Source organism: Hemicordylus capensis, chromosome 4 (assembly GCF_027244095.1).
Source record: "Hemicordylus capensis ecotype Gifberg chromosome 4, rHemCap1.1.pri, whole genome shotgun sequence".
Classification (NCBI taxonomy): Eukaryota; Metazoa; Chordata; class Lepidosauria; order Squamata; family Cordylidae; genus Hemicordylus; species Hemicordylus capensis.
In genome coordinates, this window is record NC_069660.1 from 285,948,211 (window position 1) to 285,961,038 (window position 12,828).

Consider the following 12,828-nt stretch of genomic DNA (forward strand, 5'->3'; position numbering starts at 1 on the left):
CTGTCCACCACAACCACAAGATCCCTCTCCTGGTCAGTCACCGACAGCTCGGATCCCAACAGCATATACTTGAAGTTGGGGTTTTTTGTCCCAATGTGCATCACTTTACACTTGCTAACATTGAAGCGCATTTGCCATTTTGTCGCCCACTCCCCCAGTTTGGAGAGATCCTTTTGGAGCTGCTCACAGTCCGTTTTGGATTTCACTACCCGGGAGAGTTTGGTGTCATCTGCAAATTTGGCCTCCTCGCTACTTATCCCTACTTCTAGATCATTTCTGAATAAATTAAAAAGCACCGGTCCCAGTACAGATCCCTAGGGGACCTCACTTCTTACTTCCCTCCATTGTGAAAACTCTCCATTTATACCTACCCTCTGTTTCCTGTCTTTCAACCAGTTAGCAATCCACACATGTACTTGTCCCCTTATCCCATGACCTCTAAGTTTCTTCAGGAGTCTTTGATGAGGAACTTTGTCAAAAGCTTTTTGGAAGTCCAGGTATACTATGTCAACTGGATCACCCTGATCCACACACTCGTTGACACCCTCAAAGAAGTCCAAAAGGTTGGTGAGGCAAGATTTACCTTTCCGGAAGCCATGCTGGCTCACTCCCAGCAGGGCCTGTTCTTCTAGGTGCTTTACAATTTTATCCTTGAGGATGCTTTCCATCAATTTGCTTGGAACGGACGTTAGGCTAACCGGCCTGTAATTTCCTGGATCGCCCCGGGTCCCTTTTTGAAAATGGGTGTTACATTTGCTACTCTCCAATCCTCTGGTAAAGAGCCCAGCAAGGGCCGGGCCCGGGCCTGTCAGGGGCCTGAAGGGACCAAGTGTTCATGGCAGTGGCAGCAGTAAGGAAGGGCATAGTCGAGGAGGAGCCAGAGCGCAGCTCAGGTGAGGGTTATGGTGGGGCGGGAAGCAATAACATCAGCAAGGGTGGGTGGGATAGAAGCAATGTCATGGGCACTGAGGGTGTGTGAGTGGGGAGAGGATTTAATTCTTATTTGACTGGGTGAGAAGCAATGAAAGCAGAGGGATGTGGCAATGTGTGCGGGGCTCATATGAGGGTGGGGAGGTCTCTGGGGTGAGGAGGCTGTGATGGGGGTAAGGGAGAAAACCAGTGCTAGCGCACAGATGCTCTGTGTGGGTTCAGCTAGTTACATATGAAAGTCTTATGCTTATTAAATCTTAAAATTGAATCCATGACTTTCTATCAAACACGTTGAGTAGGAACCTGTTTTTCTATGGAAAAGAATGAACTGGGGCAAAAAATATGTAACTTGGTCAAGCACTATAAACACATTAAATAGGTATTGCACAAATTGTGAGTGTTTAGACTGTCAACCAAATATCATGGAAGAGCACTGTCACAAAGAACATTATTCTGCTTGATAAGCTTGATAGCTTGATAAAGAACATTATTCTGCTTGATAACATTATTCTGCTTGATAATTATTCTGCTGGAAGGTCCTTGGCATTCACCTTCAAATGAGTGATCTTGTTTAATGTCTTTATTTTGTGGTATATAAAAAGCCAACGTCCTTAATTTCATAATTGTTCTCCTAAGCAGATATAAATTTAGTTTTTCAAAAATCATGTGGGCTGTATAATGAGAATTGTATAAAGCCTCTATTTACTTGCACACAGCTATGCTTTTAATGGTTAAATGAGTGAATTAGTATACATGCTTGTTCAGACATCTATGAAATAGGAAGTTGGAAATTTGGTTTGTCGGCCCTTTTTCTTGGTGATTTACCCCATGACACAAACCCTGCATCTCTGCAGAAAAATTGGATGTGCGCATAGAATGAGTATGTCCCCATCTCTAAACCCAGCAAAAGGCTTGTGATTTTTCATGATCTGTGTAGTCATTAACTATAACATAGCTCTCCTCCTTCTCCTTCTCTTTCTTCTTACTTAAAAATAAAAAAAGAAACATAAAGATAGGGCAAGGGCATAATGATAATCGGGCAAGAGGAGACAGTTGTCTTGGGGGCCCCCTGCTTCAGCCCCCCCCCGAGACATGCCACACGTCTCCCCCACCCCATGCCGGTCCCAGCTTCCTTGAATGACTGTTTTTTCAAATTTAAAATAATTTCCCCTCTCCTTGTGCCATATTTCCTGCCTTCCTCCCTCTTTCCCCCGCCATCTCCACCCTTTTGCCTTGTGGCCATGGTGGGCTCCTCCTCCTTCCCCACCCATTCGCTGCAGGCAGCGCAGCAGATTATCTAGAAAGGTGCATGATCAGATCAGCTAGGCTGCTGCCTGGAACACATGCCGCCGAGCAAGGAAGGAAGTGGTCGCCATTCACAGCCCTGCCGCCAATCAATCTGAATCTAGCAAGCTAGGACTAGGAGAATGACTGACTGACTAACACAAGACATGGAGCGGCAGGAGGCTCATGAGCCCTCAGGTTAGCTGACTGACTGTGTTCTGTTCTCCCATACTAGGTGACCGTCTCCTGGTCTGAACTGACTCTTTCCCCTGCCCACATGGGCATGGCCCGCTTCTCTTGACTTCCCCCCTCCCCGCCCGCCTGCACGGCCTGCTTCTCCGCCTGCCTGTGTGGGCATGTCGCTGGGCATGTCCCACTTCTTCCCCCACCCCCGACCACCGCATGGTGGAGGGCGGGTTGAATAGCTGAAGCAGCTATGGGGCCCTGGCGAGGAGAATCAGTCGCCCTGCTGTGCTCGTGGGAGGAGAGGAGAGGCCTCTGCCCTAAACACACCACCACACTTCTCAATTCTGTGATCCCGCCCACCCCTGCGCTTCTCTGTCTCCTTCCTCCATCGAAGATGGCTCTTTCCTGGGCTTCGAAGGGGCACTTAACAACTAAAGCCAGACTTGAGACTAGGGTTGCTGCAAAGAAGTCTTTTCTCCTCCTCCTGCAACCTGCGCTCGCCTGCAACAGTGAGGAGAAAGCAAGTAAAAATGCGAGCTCAGGGCGCAGCTTAGGGTCACTGGCAAGACAAGGACGACTCTTCGTCGGAGCCATCCCTAGGCATGCATGTGCGCAAAGGGGAGGAGACGGGTGGAGGGTGGCTCTCAGACAGAGTTTCAGCTTTCCTGCCAAGCCTAGTCGCTTCGTTGGACTCCGAAAGCAGGTTGGGGAGCCTGCAGTCCATGGCAAGCGGTGTCACAGACTGACCCAGAGAGTAGTCTTTTCCTAAGCGAGAGCAAGACGTGGGGTGGGGGTGGGGGGCGGGGGATGAGTCTGTGAGAGGCTTCTATCCTGATTCCCCCCCACCTAAAAGGGGAGGTGCTCCTCCGATGTAGGGGCTCTGGCAATGCTGGAGGAAGAGATGGTGTTTAACCCTTCCCCCACAGCCATCATAGGTATAGCTCCTGCGCAGATGTTTAATTTGGCTGCAGATCTGCAAGATCTTCTTAAGGGTTTCTTTGTTTAAAAAGATATTGTGACATGTATGCTTTGCTAAACACATCAAAGATAAAATTGCTCAGATCCACCATAATTTGGACATTGATGATTGTGTGGTTTAATCTAGAGAGGTATTCAGTGCAATATCTAGTTATTCTGGGATGATTTTCAGTTGCTGCAGCCTGTGGACAAAATGTTTGTAGGAGTAAGGCCTGCTGCTACCTATTTACTTGACCCATGCCATTCTTGGTTTATGATATCTAGCAGAAGGGGCCAAAAAGGTAACCTTTTGACCTGTATGGGCCAAAAAGGTAACAAATGCCTAGGGGTGTCTGTGTGTGTGTGTGTGAGACTGTCCCTGGCCACCTTGAAGGAGGGGATCATTAAACCGTTGCTGAAAAACTTCTCTGTGAAGCTTGGGGACTATAACAACTTTAGGCAAGTCACAAATCTCTCTTCTTGGAGAAGGTGCTTGAGTGAATGGTTGCTGTGCAACTCCAGGCACTTTGAGATTATCTGGATCATTAAGAGGATGTCTTCTTTGCTATGAACCACATCGCCCACTGAGATTATCTGGAGAGGTTCGTCTGTAGTTGCCTCCAGCTCATCTGGTGGCTACTTGGGGATGGGCCTTCTCTATTGCTGCCCTGAGGCTTTGGAATACACTTCCTGCTGAAATAAGAGCCCCCCCCCCATCTCTTACAACTTTTAAAAAGGCAGTCAAGATGCATTTGTTCACCCAGGCTTTTAATTAGATATTGTTTTAATTGTATTTTAATAGTTTTGACGTTTTAAATTTTAATTGTTGAAATGTTTTAATCTTTTTATTGGTTGTTTTTATTGTTTTGTTGTAAACTGCCCAGAGAACTTGCATTTTGGGTGGTATAAAATGTGTTAAATAAATAAATACATAAATAAATAATTTCAGCACTGAAACTGCCTTGGTTGCTCAGGCAGACTACCAGCTTTTTCACTGCCAATCTGGGTGGCATCAGTGGCATGCAGCTCTTGTAATCAGTTAAGGCTAATCTACACTGGTGCCTTTTAATTTATTCATAAATGATCTAGAAGTAGGGGTAAGCACTAAGGTGGCCAAATTTGCAGATGATACCAAACTCTTTGGGGTAGTGAAATCCAAAACAGATTGTGAGGAGCTCCAGAAGTATCTCTCCAAACTGGGGAGTGGGTGAAAAAATGGCAAATGCCCTTCAGTGCTGATAAGGGTAAAGTGATGCACATTGAGATGAAAAACCACAACTTTAAGTATACATTGAACGGATCTGAGCTGTCGGTGACTGATCAAGAGAGGGATCTTGGGGTTGTGGTGGACAGCCCCTTGAAAGTGTCGACTCAGTGTGCGGCAGCTGTGAAAAAGGCCAATTCCATGCTAGGGATAATTAGGAAGGGGATTGAAAATAAAACTGCTAACATTATAATGCCCTTATACAAAACTATGGTGCGGTCACACCTGGAGTGTTGTGTACAATACTGGTTACCACATCTAAAGAAAGACATTGTAGAACTGGAAAAGGTGCAGAAGAGGGCAACCAAGATGATCAGGGACCTAGAGCACTTTTCTTATGAGGCAAGACTACAACTCCTGGGGCTTTTTAGTTTAGAAAAAAGACGACTGCGGGGAGACATGATAGAGGTCTATAAAATCATGCATGGTGTGGAGAAAGTGGATAGAGAAATTCTTCTCTCTCTCACATAACACTATAACCAGGGGTCATCCCATGAAATTGATTGCCAGGGAATTTAGGACGAGCAAACGGAAGTATTTTTTCACACAATGCACAATCAACTTGTGGAATTCTCTGCCTCAAGATGTGGTGACAGCCAACAACTTGGATGGCTTTAAGAGGGGCTTGGATAGCTTCATGGATGAGATGTCTATCAACGGCTACTAGGCTAAAGGCCACCTCCAGCCTCAAAGGCAGGATGCCTCTGAGTACCAGTTGCAGGGGAGTAACAGCAGGAGAGAGGGCATGCCCTCATCTCCTGCTGTAGGCTTCCAGTGGCATCTGGTGGGTCATTGTGTTCAACAGGATGCTGGACTAGATGGGCCTTGGGCTTGATCCAGCAGGGCTGTTCTTATGTTCTTATAAACTGCAACCCTTCCTGAAGAGTTTGGCCATGGATATCCATGTTTTGATTACTTCTAGGTTAGACTACTGCCCAGTGGATCTATCTTTAAAGACTCATTGCAAATTGTGATTAGTTCAGAATACAGCTACATGTATTTTTTCATGTAACAGGGACAGAGTGATCATATCTCATCAATGCTTAGAGCTGCACTGGCCCCTTGTCCATTTTTGAGCACAGTTCAATGCTGGTGTTTACTCTTAAAACCCTGCATAGCTTAGGGCCTGTTACTTGAAGAAACCCCTTGTTTTGTATCAGCCTGCCCATTCATTGTGTCTGTCATCAGAAGTCCTCTGGATGTCTGTGCTGTCTGAGGTGAGAGAGGTCCTTATCAGTCTGGGGTACAATAAAGAACTTTTTCTGTCTCTCACCTGAGAGATTTACATCGTGTCTGTGCTATTTTTTTCATCAGCAAGCAAATAACCTTTTATTCTATTAAGTTATTAACATCTGATAAATGGGGTGTGGTTTAATATTTACTGCTTTAATCGTACTGTTTGAATTTGCATGCTGATTGTTAGGTCTTTCTTGGACCTTGTTTTTATATTGTGGTGTTGTCAACTCTCCTGATTATTTTCTTTAAAAGATGTTATACAAATCAATACAATAAATAACAACTATAAAATATTGTACGTAACCACAGTGTTCTTCCTTATGTTTGAGTCATCATATTCTTATGAAATCTGTACCTCTAACAGTGAACTATGATAGTTAGCACTGAAAAATGATCTTACAAATATTTGTATACTGCTTTTCAATAAAACAAGTTGTTCTAGCAAGAACTAATCTGCCTACTTTCCTTTCACTATCCCTACAACTGGGCTAAATTTGGTCCGAATTGGTTAGGCAGTTCACAAGTTAGCCCACTTGCCCTCAAACGTTTATGCATCCACCATCTTGAATTCAGGTGGATGACATAATCACAAACTGTGCATTTGAAGTGTCCCTATGTGTCCCTACAATGGTACCAAATTTGGTCCAAGTGGGTTCCCTCTTGCACCTCAAACTTTCACGTGTCCACCATCTTGAATCAGGGTGGATGACATCATCACAAACCACACCATTGACGTGTCCCCACGTGTCACTAACTACAACTGTGCCAAATCTGGTTTAAATCAGTTAGATGGTTCACAGGTTAGTCTACTTGTGCCTCAAAAGTTTGTGACCACCATTTGAATTGAGGCTGATGACATCATCACAAACTACACTATTGAGGTGTCCCTACAACTGTACCCAATTTGGTTCATATTGGTCCAGGTGTTGTGATGTTGATGTGGGGGACACACATGGACACACTGAATGCCAGGTGATTTCATAAGCCTACTGGAAAGTAGGCTAAAAAAGTGTTCAAATGGTTTATATAACAAAAAGTATGGGGAAATGGCTCCCTACCCCCTCAAAGATTCACAGTCTTAAGACAGACAGTAGTGGACACTGAAGAGATACTATGCCAGGCTAAAAGGGACAGTTGCTCTCCTTTGATAAATATTACAGTCACCACTTTAAAAAGCTGCTTCTTGCTTGGTTAGCAGGGGAACAATGTTTTGTTAGTTTTGCCATAGAAAAGTAAGTTACTGAAAGTCTGTGAGAGCTAGTGTAAAGTAGCAAGTTTGGACTGGAGTCATAGTGTGGCCTTGAGGAAATGACCACATTTAGCCACTCTAGCAATAAAAGAAAGATAGTGGCAGACTTCAGAGTGTTATTGAGGGGAGGTATGAGATAAGGATTGTAAAGTTCTCTGCACACTAATTATGCTGGAATGTTCAGACTGCAATACAGCTTAATAGAGATGAATGTATGTGTGATAATTGGCTTTTGTTCCTAGGTTTGTGCTCAGCTTCACATTTTAAGTTAACAAGCTCTCCTTTTTTATTTTTAAATCAAAAGGTTCAGAAGATGAAATGGGCCATGATATACAATATGTGTCTTCAGAATCTTATGGTCAACCAGATGATTATCAACAGCAGGGTTGGGTGTCTTGGGCCTGGTCTTTTGTACCGGCTATTGTGGGTAGTGATGATGAAGAGGGAGATTCTGTTGGGACAGATGATGGAATGACCATGCATCAGCAGAAATCAGCAATGGTGAAGGATCCTATTGTTTCTATTGGATTTTACTGTACCAAGGCAACTATAACTTTTAAGGTCAGTATTTTATTTTAATGAAAGTATACTTTTATGCAGATGTTAACTGTTTTGCTGAGTGCTGGAACAATAGTGAGATACACCATTGTATGGTCACTTTTTCACAGTAGTAAGGAAAAATGCATCAAATGCAATTAAATTATTTTAAGTATCTCATTTTCTTTAAACTTGAAACAGTTAAGATGAATAAAATTAGAAAAGATCAGAACTTTTTAATACTGCATTTAAACATGAATACAAATGCAAGTGACTTGGTTTGTATATGAGTCATTTTTATTCACACGATTAAAGAATTAATATAATATACATAATATTTATTATTTATTTATTCGATTTCTATACCACCCTTCCAAAAATGGTGCAGGGCGGTTTACACAGAGAAATAATAAATAAATCAGATGGATCCCTGTCTCCAAAGGGCTTACAATCTAAAAAGAAACATAAGGTAGACACCAGCAACAGTCACTGGAAGTACTGTGCCGGGGGTGGATAGGGCCATTTACTCTCCCCCTGCTAAATAAAAGAGAATCCCCATGTTAAAAGGTGCCTCTTTGTCAGGTTAGCAGCTGTATAAAATAAAGGCAAACTAAAAAAGAAACCCTAGCGCTGTATAAAATAATAGCAAACTAAGTATTGCAGTTAATATAAATGGTAAATGGATAGCCAGTGCCTTACAGGGTATTAAAGCTCTGGCTATGTTTTTTTAAAGCTACATTTCTCATGAGAGTCTATGTTGCATCTGTCCCTCAAGCTCTCTTGCTTGTAGGGTTAAACTGTACAAATTTTGTAAGGAAGGACACTTAGTATGTATGAATGTGGGTTTAATGTGAATCTAAAAAGAATTTTGTGAACCTTATTCTAGTTCAGGTAGATCTGGTACTGCTAATGTTAAACAGTGCCCTCTGTTGAATTAACTAGAGCACCTTAAGCTTAATATATTAATTCTTGTGTATTTTGCAGTATACTTTAAAATAATTTTATCACATCCTAACCTCTTGCATTTTATACTTTTACGCTATAATGTAGGTTGTCTTAAGAGAATTATGGTCGCACTTAGGAAGAAAACATTAGAATTCATTGTTCTGCTTGAATGCAAAGAATGTATGGAATTAATTTGTGGTTCATATTTTGGTCAAAAATAAGGTCAAGTTTCTGCATTAGCATTCTGAATACCTGATACCATTCCAGCTTTTTTTTTAAAAAGCCAAATTAAATGTAGCATTTTCCTAATAATGTCGAAAATTGTTCTTGCAATGTTTGAGTTCTTTTAATCAATTAATTGCTTTTCCTCTCCAAGTAATTGCATGCAGCTGAAGGTTGGATTTTTTAATCCTGTTTTTCTTGGGAATTCTGTTTCAAAACAGCAACCATGTGTACACACAGTTGGAAATAAGTAATGAGAGCTTCTAGGAATTTGATGTTATATCAAAATTAGAAGAAATTATTTCAGCTATGATGTCGGAGCATACAGAGCTAAGAGCTGTTAGGGCTAAACAGTTCAAAATGTCATTATTCTTCCCTTATTTAATGAATGCTGTTAAAACTGTCAAAAGTACACTGTTGATCTCTACTTGCATTTTGAGCAGAGCACACACAAAAACTTAGTGTGTTTACTTATGGTTCTAATTCACAAGGTTTGCTTTAATATGTCCATCTTGTGAATTGTTTCCTGTACCGTTATAATAAACAGACACATTCAGTCAAGTTTGTAAATTGTGTTGCACCTGCATATATCTTAGTTACTTTTTTATTCATTGTTTACATAATTAAAAGACCCTCAATAAAATATTTCAGTCTGAAAACACTATGCCATACAGAGATTAAATTGGCATATTCAACTCAAACTTCTGTTCCAATATGGATAATGTGTCACAGCTGTTTTGTGCACCTGCTTCCTGCCCAATCATATTCACCAATACTAAAATTTAATTTGTCTTCATCAATTCTACACAGTAATGATAGTTTATATGCATTTAATGCTGATGTTGACTAAAGGTAAAGGTTTGTCATATTATTATTCTGCAGCTCACTGAAATGCAAGCTGAAAGTAGTTATTACAGTCCACAGAAAGTAAAATCCAAAGAAGTAATATGCTGGGAACAAGAAGGAACTACGGTTGAGGTGATTTTTGACTGCTTTTTATATGTATTAGTTTATAGTAAATGTCTTGGCATCATTATGTTAGAATATTTTTTTCATCAGCATCATTATTTTGAATTGGCAGTTACAATATTGATTTTACATTCCTGGGTTATTGGATGGGTATAACAACTGGAATGGGTCTCTTTCTTGGACTGCAGCTATAGTACTGTAAGCATGAAGTATTGAATTCTTAAATCTGGAAGGCATTATGATTATTCTGCTAGTTGATTCACTTCTCGGTTAATATAATTGAGCCATAGTAATCAAGCAGTAACAGTAATCAATTAGCTACAGTAAACTTACATACAAGTTAATACCCATAGTATCCTTTTAATTTCAGATAGATAAGCACACACAACAGTATACTGGATCACAGTTATAAAATTTTAAGACTGAACTTTTCCTAACTTGTTTATGTACAACCACAACTTTCTTTGGCATGTTAAATTTTTATTCCTTAGGTACTCATGAGGGGAGAACCTTTCTTTGATTGCCAGATAGGCTTTGTTGGTTGCCAAGCTCTTTGTCTTAAAGGAATTATGGGAATTAAAGATTTTGAGGAGAACATCAATAGAAGTGATGAAGTAAGCACAATTGTAATATTTTATTGGATTACAAGTGCATTGCACGACTGTGTTATGGTGACTGGAAAATGTGTGTTGGATCTTTTAAAAAACCCTAATAACCTAGTCAAAAGAACATGCCTAGTTCCATATGCTCAAGAAGGATGTGGTATTTCTTGAAGAGAAGCCCACCATGGTACATGGCAAATGACATGTGAGGCTGAAGGGAATATCAGAAGTTATTTGTACCATTGCATGACATAGTTGCTGAATTGGTACAGATGCCTAGGTAACATTCTCTTTCAAATCTGAACTGATCTGGAGGGCAATGTTTGGCAGTCTGATTTGATGTCAGGATGACATCTTGTTAATGAAATGATCCCTGACTGGTTTGGATCGCCTGCTGAAGAAGCTTTAAAAAGATGCAGAAGCAGCACTTTATTTGGCCTACAAACAGATATGGGGAAAACACAACTAAAAAAGGCACAAATGAGGAAAGGTTGGGAGGGGATTGTATTAATCAAGAAGCCAGTTTTCACCTCAAGAATGGTTGGTTGTGAAAATTTGGTTCAGCACTTTAACAAAATCAAATATGAGCCCTCAAATTAAAAAACACCCAGCCATCATATGTACGGCCAGTCTAACATCATTGCCAAGCACGATGGCTTGAGGTTACTCCTTGTAACTTTTTCATTTACAAGGATTCTGAACCGCTACATGATTTAGCCGTAGAATAAATGGTCAGATATTTAAGTTGGAAGCGTTTTTCATTCTAGTTTTCCCTCCTGTAATTGCCAAAATGAGTTGGGGGGCGGGGGCAGAGAGCTGCTTCAGTTTCCTATTAGGATGCTTCAAGTTTCACATGTTTGAAGAGGAAATAGAAGAACCTGTTTGTTATGATATGTGCACATTTGTTATGCTTTTTATTTTTCTGCTTTTTTTTTAAAGGAGGCCTACTTTTTCAGATGTGGAGAAAATCTGAGCATAAAAGGCATGACATACCTTACCAATTCACTATTTGATTACAGAAGTCCTGAGAACAATGGGATTCATGCAGAATTCATTTTGGATGAAGCTGCTCATAAGGTCTTAACATGTTTTGTCTTATTCACATTTATGATGCTTTAATGTTGGCATAATATTTTGCCTACTTGTGTCCTCAGTACAAGTATTTCACAGTGCCATTCATCACCTTTGCCTTGCCAAATGGCTCATCATTCTCTTGACAAGAGTGCTGAAAAAAGCTCCACCTTGCCTTCCCCACAGCTACAGTGCCCAGAAATACTCTTCACCTTGGAACTGGGGATTATTTTCTCCCCTCTCTGACTCCGAGCTCCAGAGTTAACTTCAGAGTTGCATACTTTAGCGGCATGAGGCAGCAATGCTTGAAAAACCCCTTTCCCATCTGCTGCCGTATTGAGCTTCAGCCATTCCTTCTGGCTCTAAGTATGGGGAGGGTGCAGGCAGTGATCATTCTTGTAGTTTCACTGAGCCTTCAAGGCCTCTCCAAAACAGTGCAACAGCTGAGATGATCCTTACCCATTCACTTGAGGGCACAGGAGACCTTGATATTGTGCAGATACACAATATCATATAGTGCAATATAGTGTAAGATCAAGGACCAATGCTATAATGGGTGCCAAGGAAGCTTTTTTCCCTTGGCAATAGCATGCACAGGGTATGTGATACCTGGATTAGGACCATGGTGAGGGCCTGGTAGGATTAAAGCCTTCTACATGTACACAGTTGATCACATATTTCTTTAAAATACTCAGAAGTAGGATGTGTGTGATTCCCCCCCCGATTGCTACTTAATGTGCAACTTAATTTGCAACCATGTACCCTTGATTTTTGACAAGAAGTTCATGTTATTTTTCATACATCTATCTATATCCAGCTATAAAATTAAGTATAAGAATAGATACTATTTGCACCAAATCCAAACATGTGAGAGTTGGATTAAAGTGCTGAAATTTCTGTGCTAACATTTCATGCTAAATAGAGTGATTGACACATTCTGCAATTTAGTGCAGGCAGTTCCGAACTGCCAGTGGTCTTGTGCACTACTTTAAGTATACAAAGTGCACTACTTGTGCCAATATGGGTGCACTACTTTAAGTATTTGTGCTCTTGTTTGAAAGTGTAAGACTACCAGTGGTTCCTTAGGAGTCCAAAGTAGTGTGCTCAGCTAAGAACCACCTACATTAAACTGCAAAACATGGGCCATTAATTCTTTCAGTCTTCTTAGTCATGTTGATTTGGACTGTGCTTTGTACTTTTGGTTGAAGTTTCTTTTACTATTACATACATAAATTTATTTATTTAAATGAACTTTGTCAACTGTTTGATCCTGTCATGATTCCTACCAGAGCCAGAGGAGGAGCGAGGAGTTCACTGGGGTTGAATCCTTGTCTATAAGGGATTCACAGTAGGCTGCCACCATCTACTTTATTTTG

The 12,828-nt window shown here is 41.1% G+C and overlaps 1 protein-coding gene across 12 annotated transcripts in view; it reads left to right on the forward strand.

Moving 5' to 3' along the window:
* Window positions 1-12,828, forward strand: part of VPS13B (vacuolar protein sorting 13 homolog B) — a 714,157-nt gene that overhangs the window by 97,673 nt on the left and 603,656 nt on the right. For all 12 annotated transcript variants that reach the window (XR_008306071.1, XR_008306070.1, XM_053245163.1 and 9 more), the window contains 4 exons: window positions 7,411-7,667; window positions 9,693-9,788; window positions 10,271-10,393; window positions 11,321-11,458. Coding sequence is in view for 10 of the 12 variants with exons in the window: in XM_053245163.1 (XP_053101138.1) it covers window positions 7,411-7,667; window positions 9,693-9,788; window positions 10,271-10,393; window positions 11,321-11,458 (614 nt within the window). In the remaining 2 variants the exon portion in view is untranslated. The remainder of the gene's footprint in view (window positions 1-7,410; window positions 7,668-9,692; window positions 9,789-10,270; window positions 10,394-11,320; window positions 11,459-12,828) is intronic.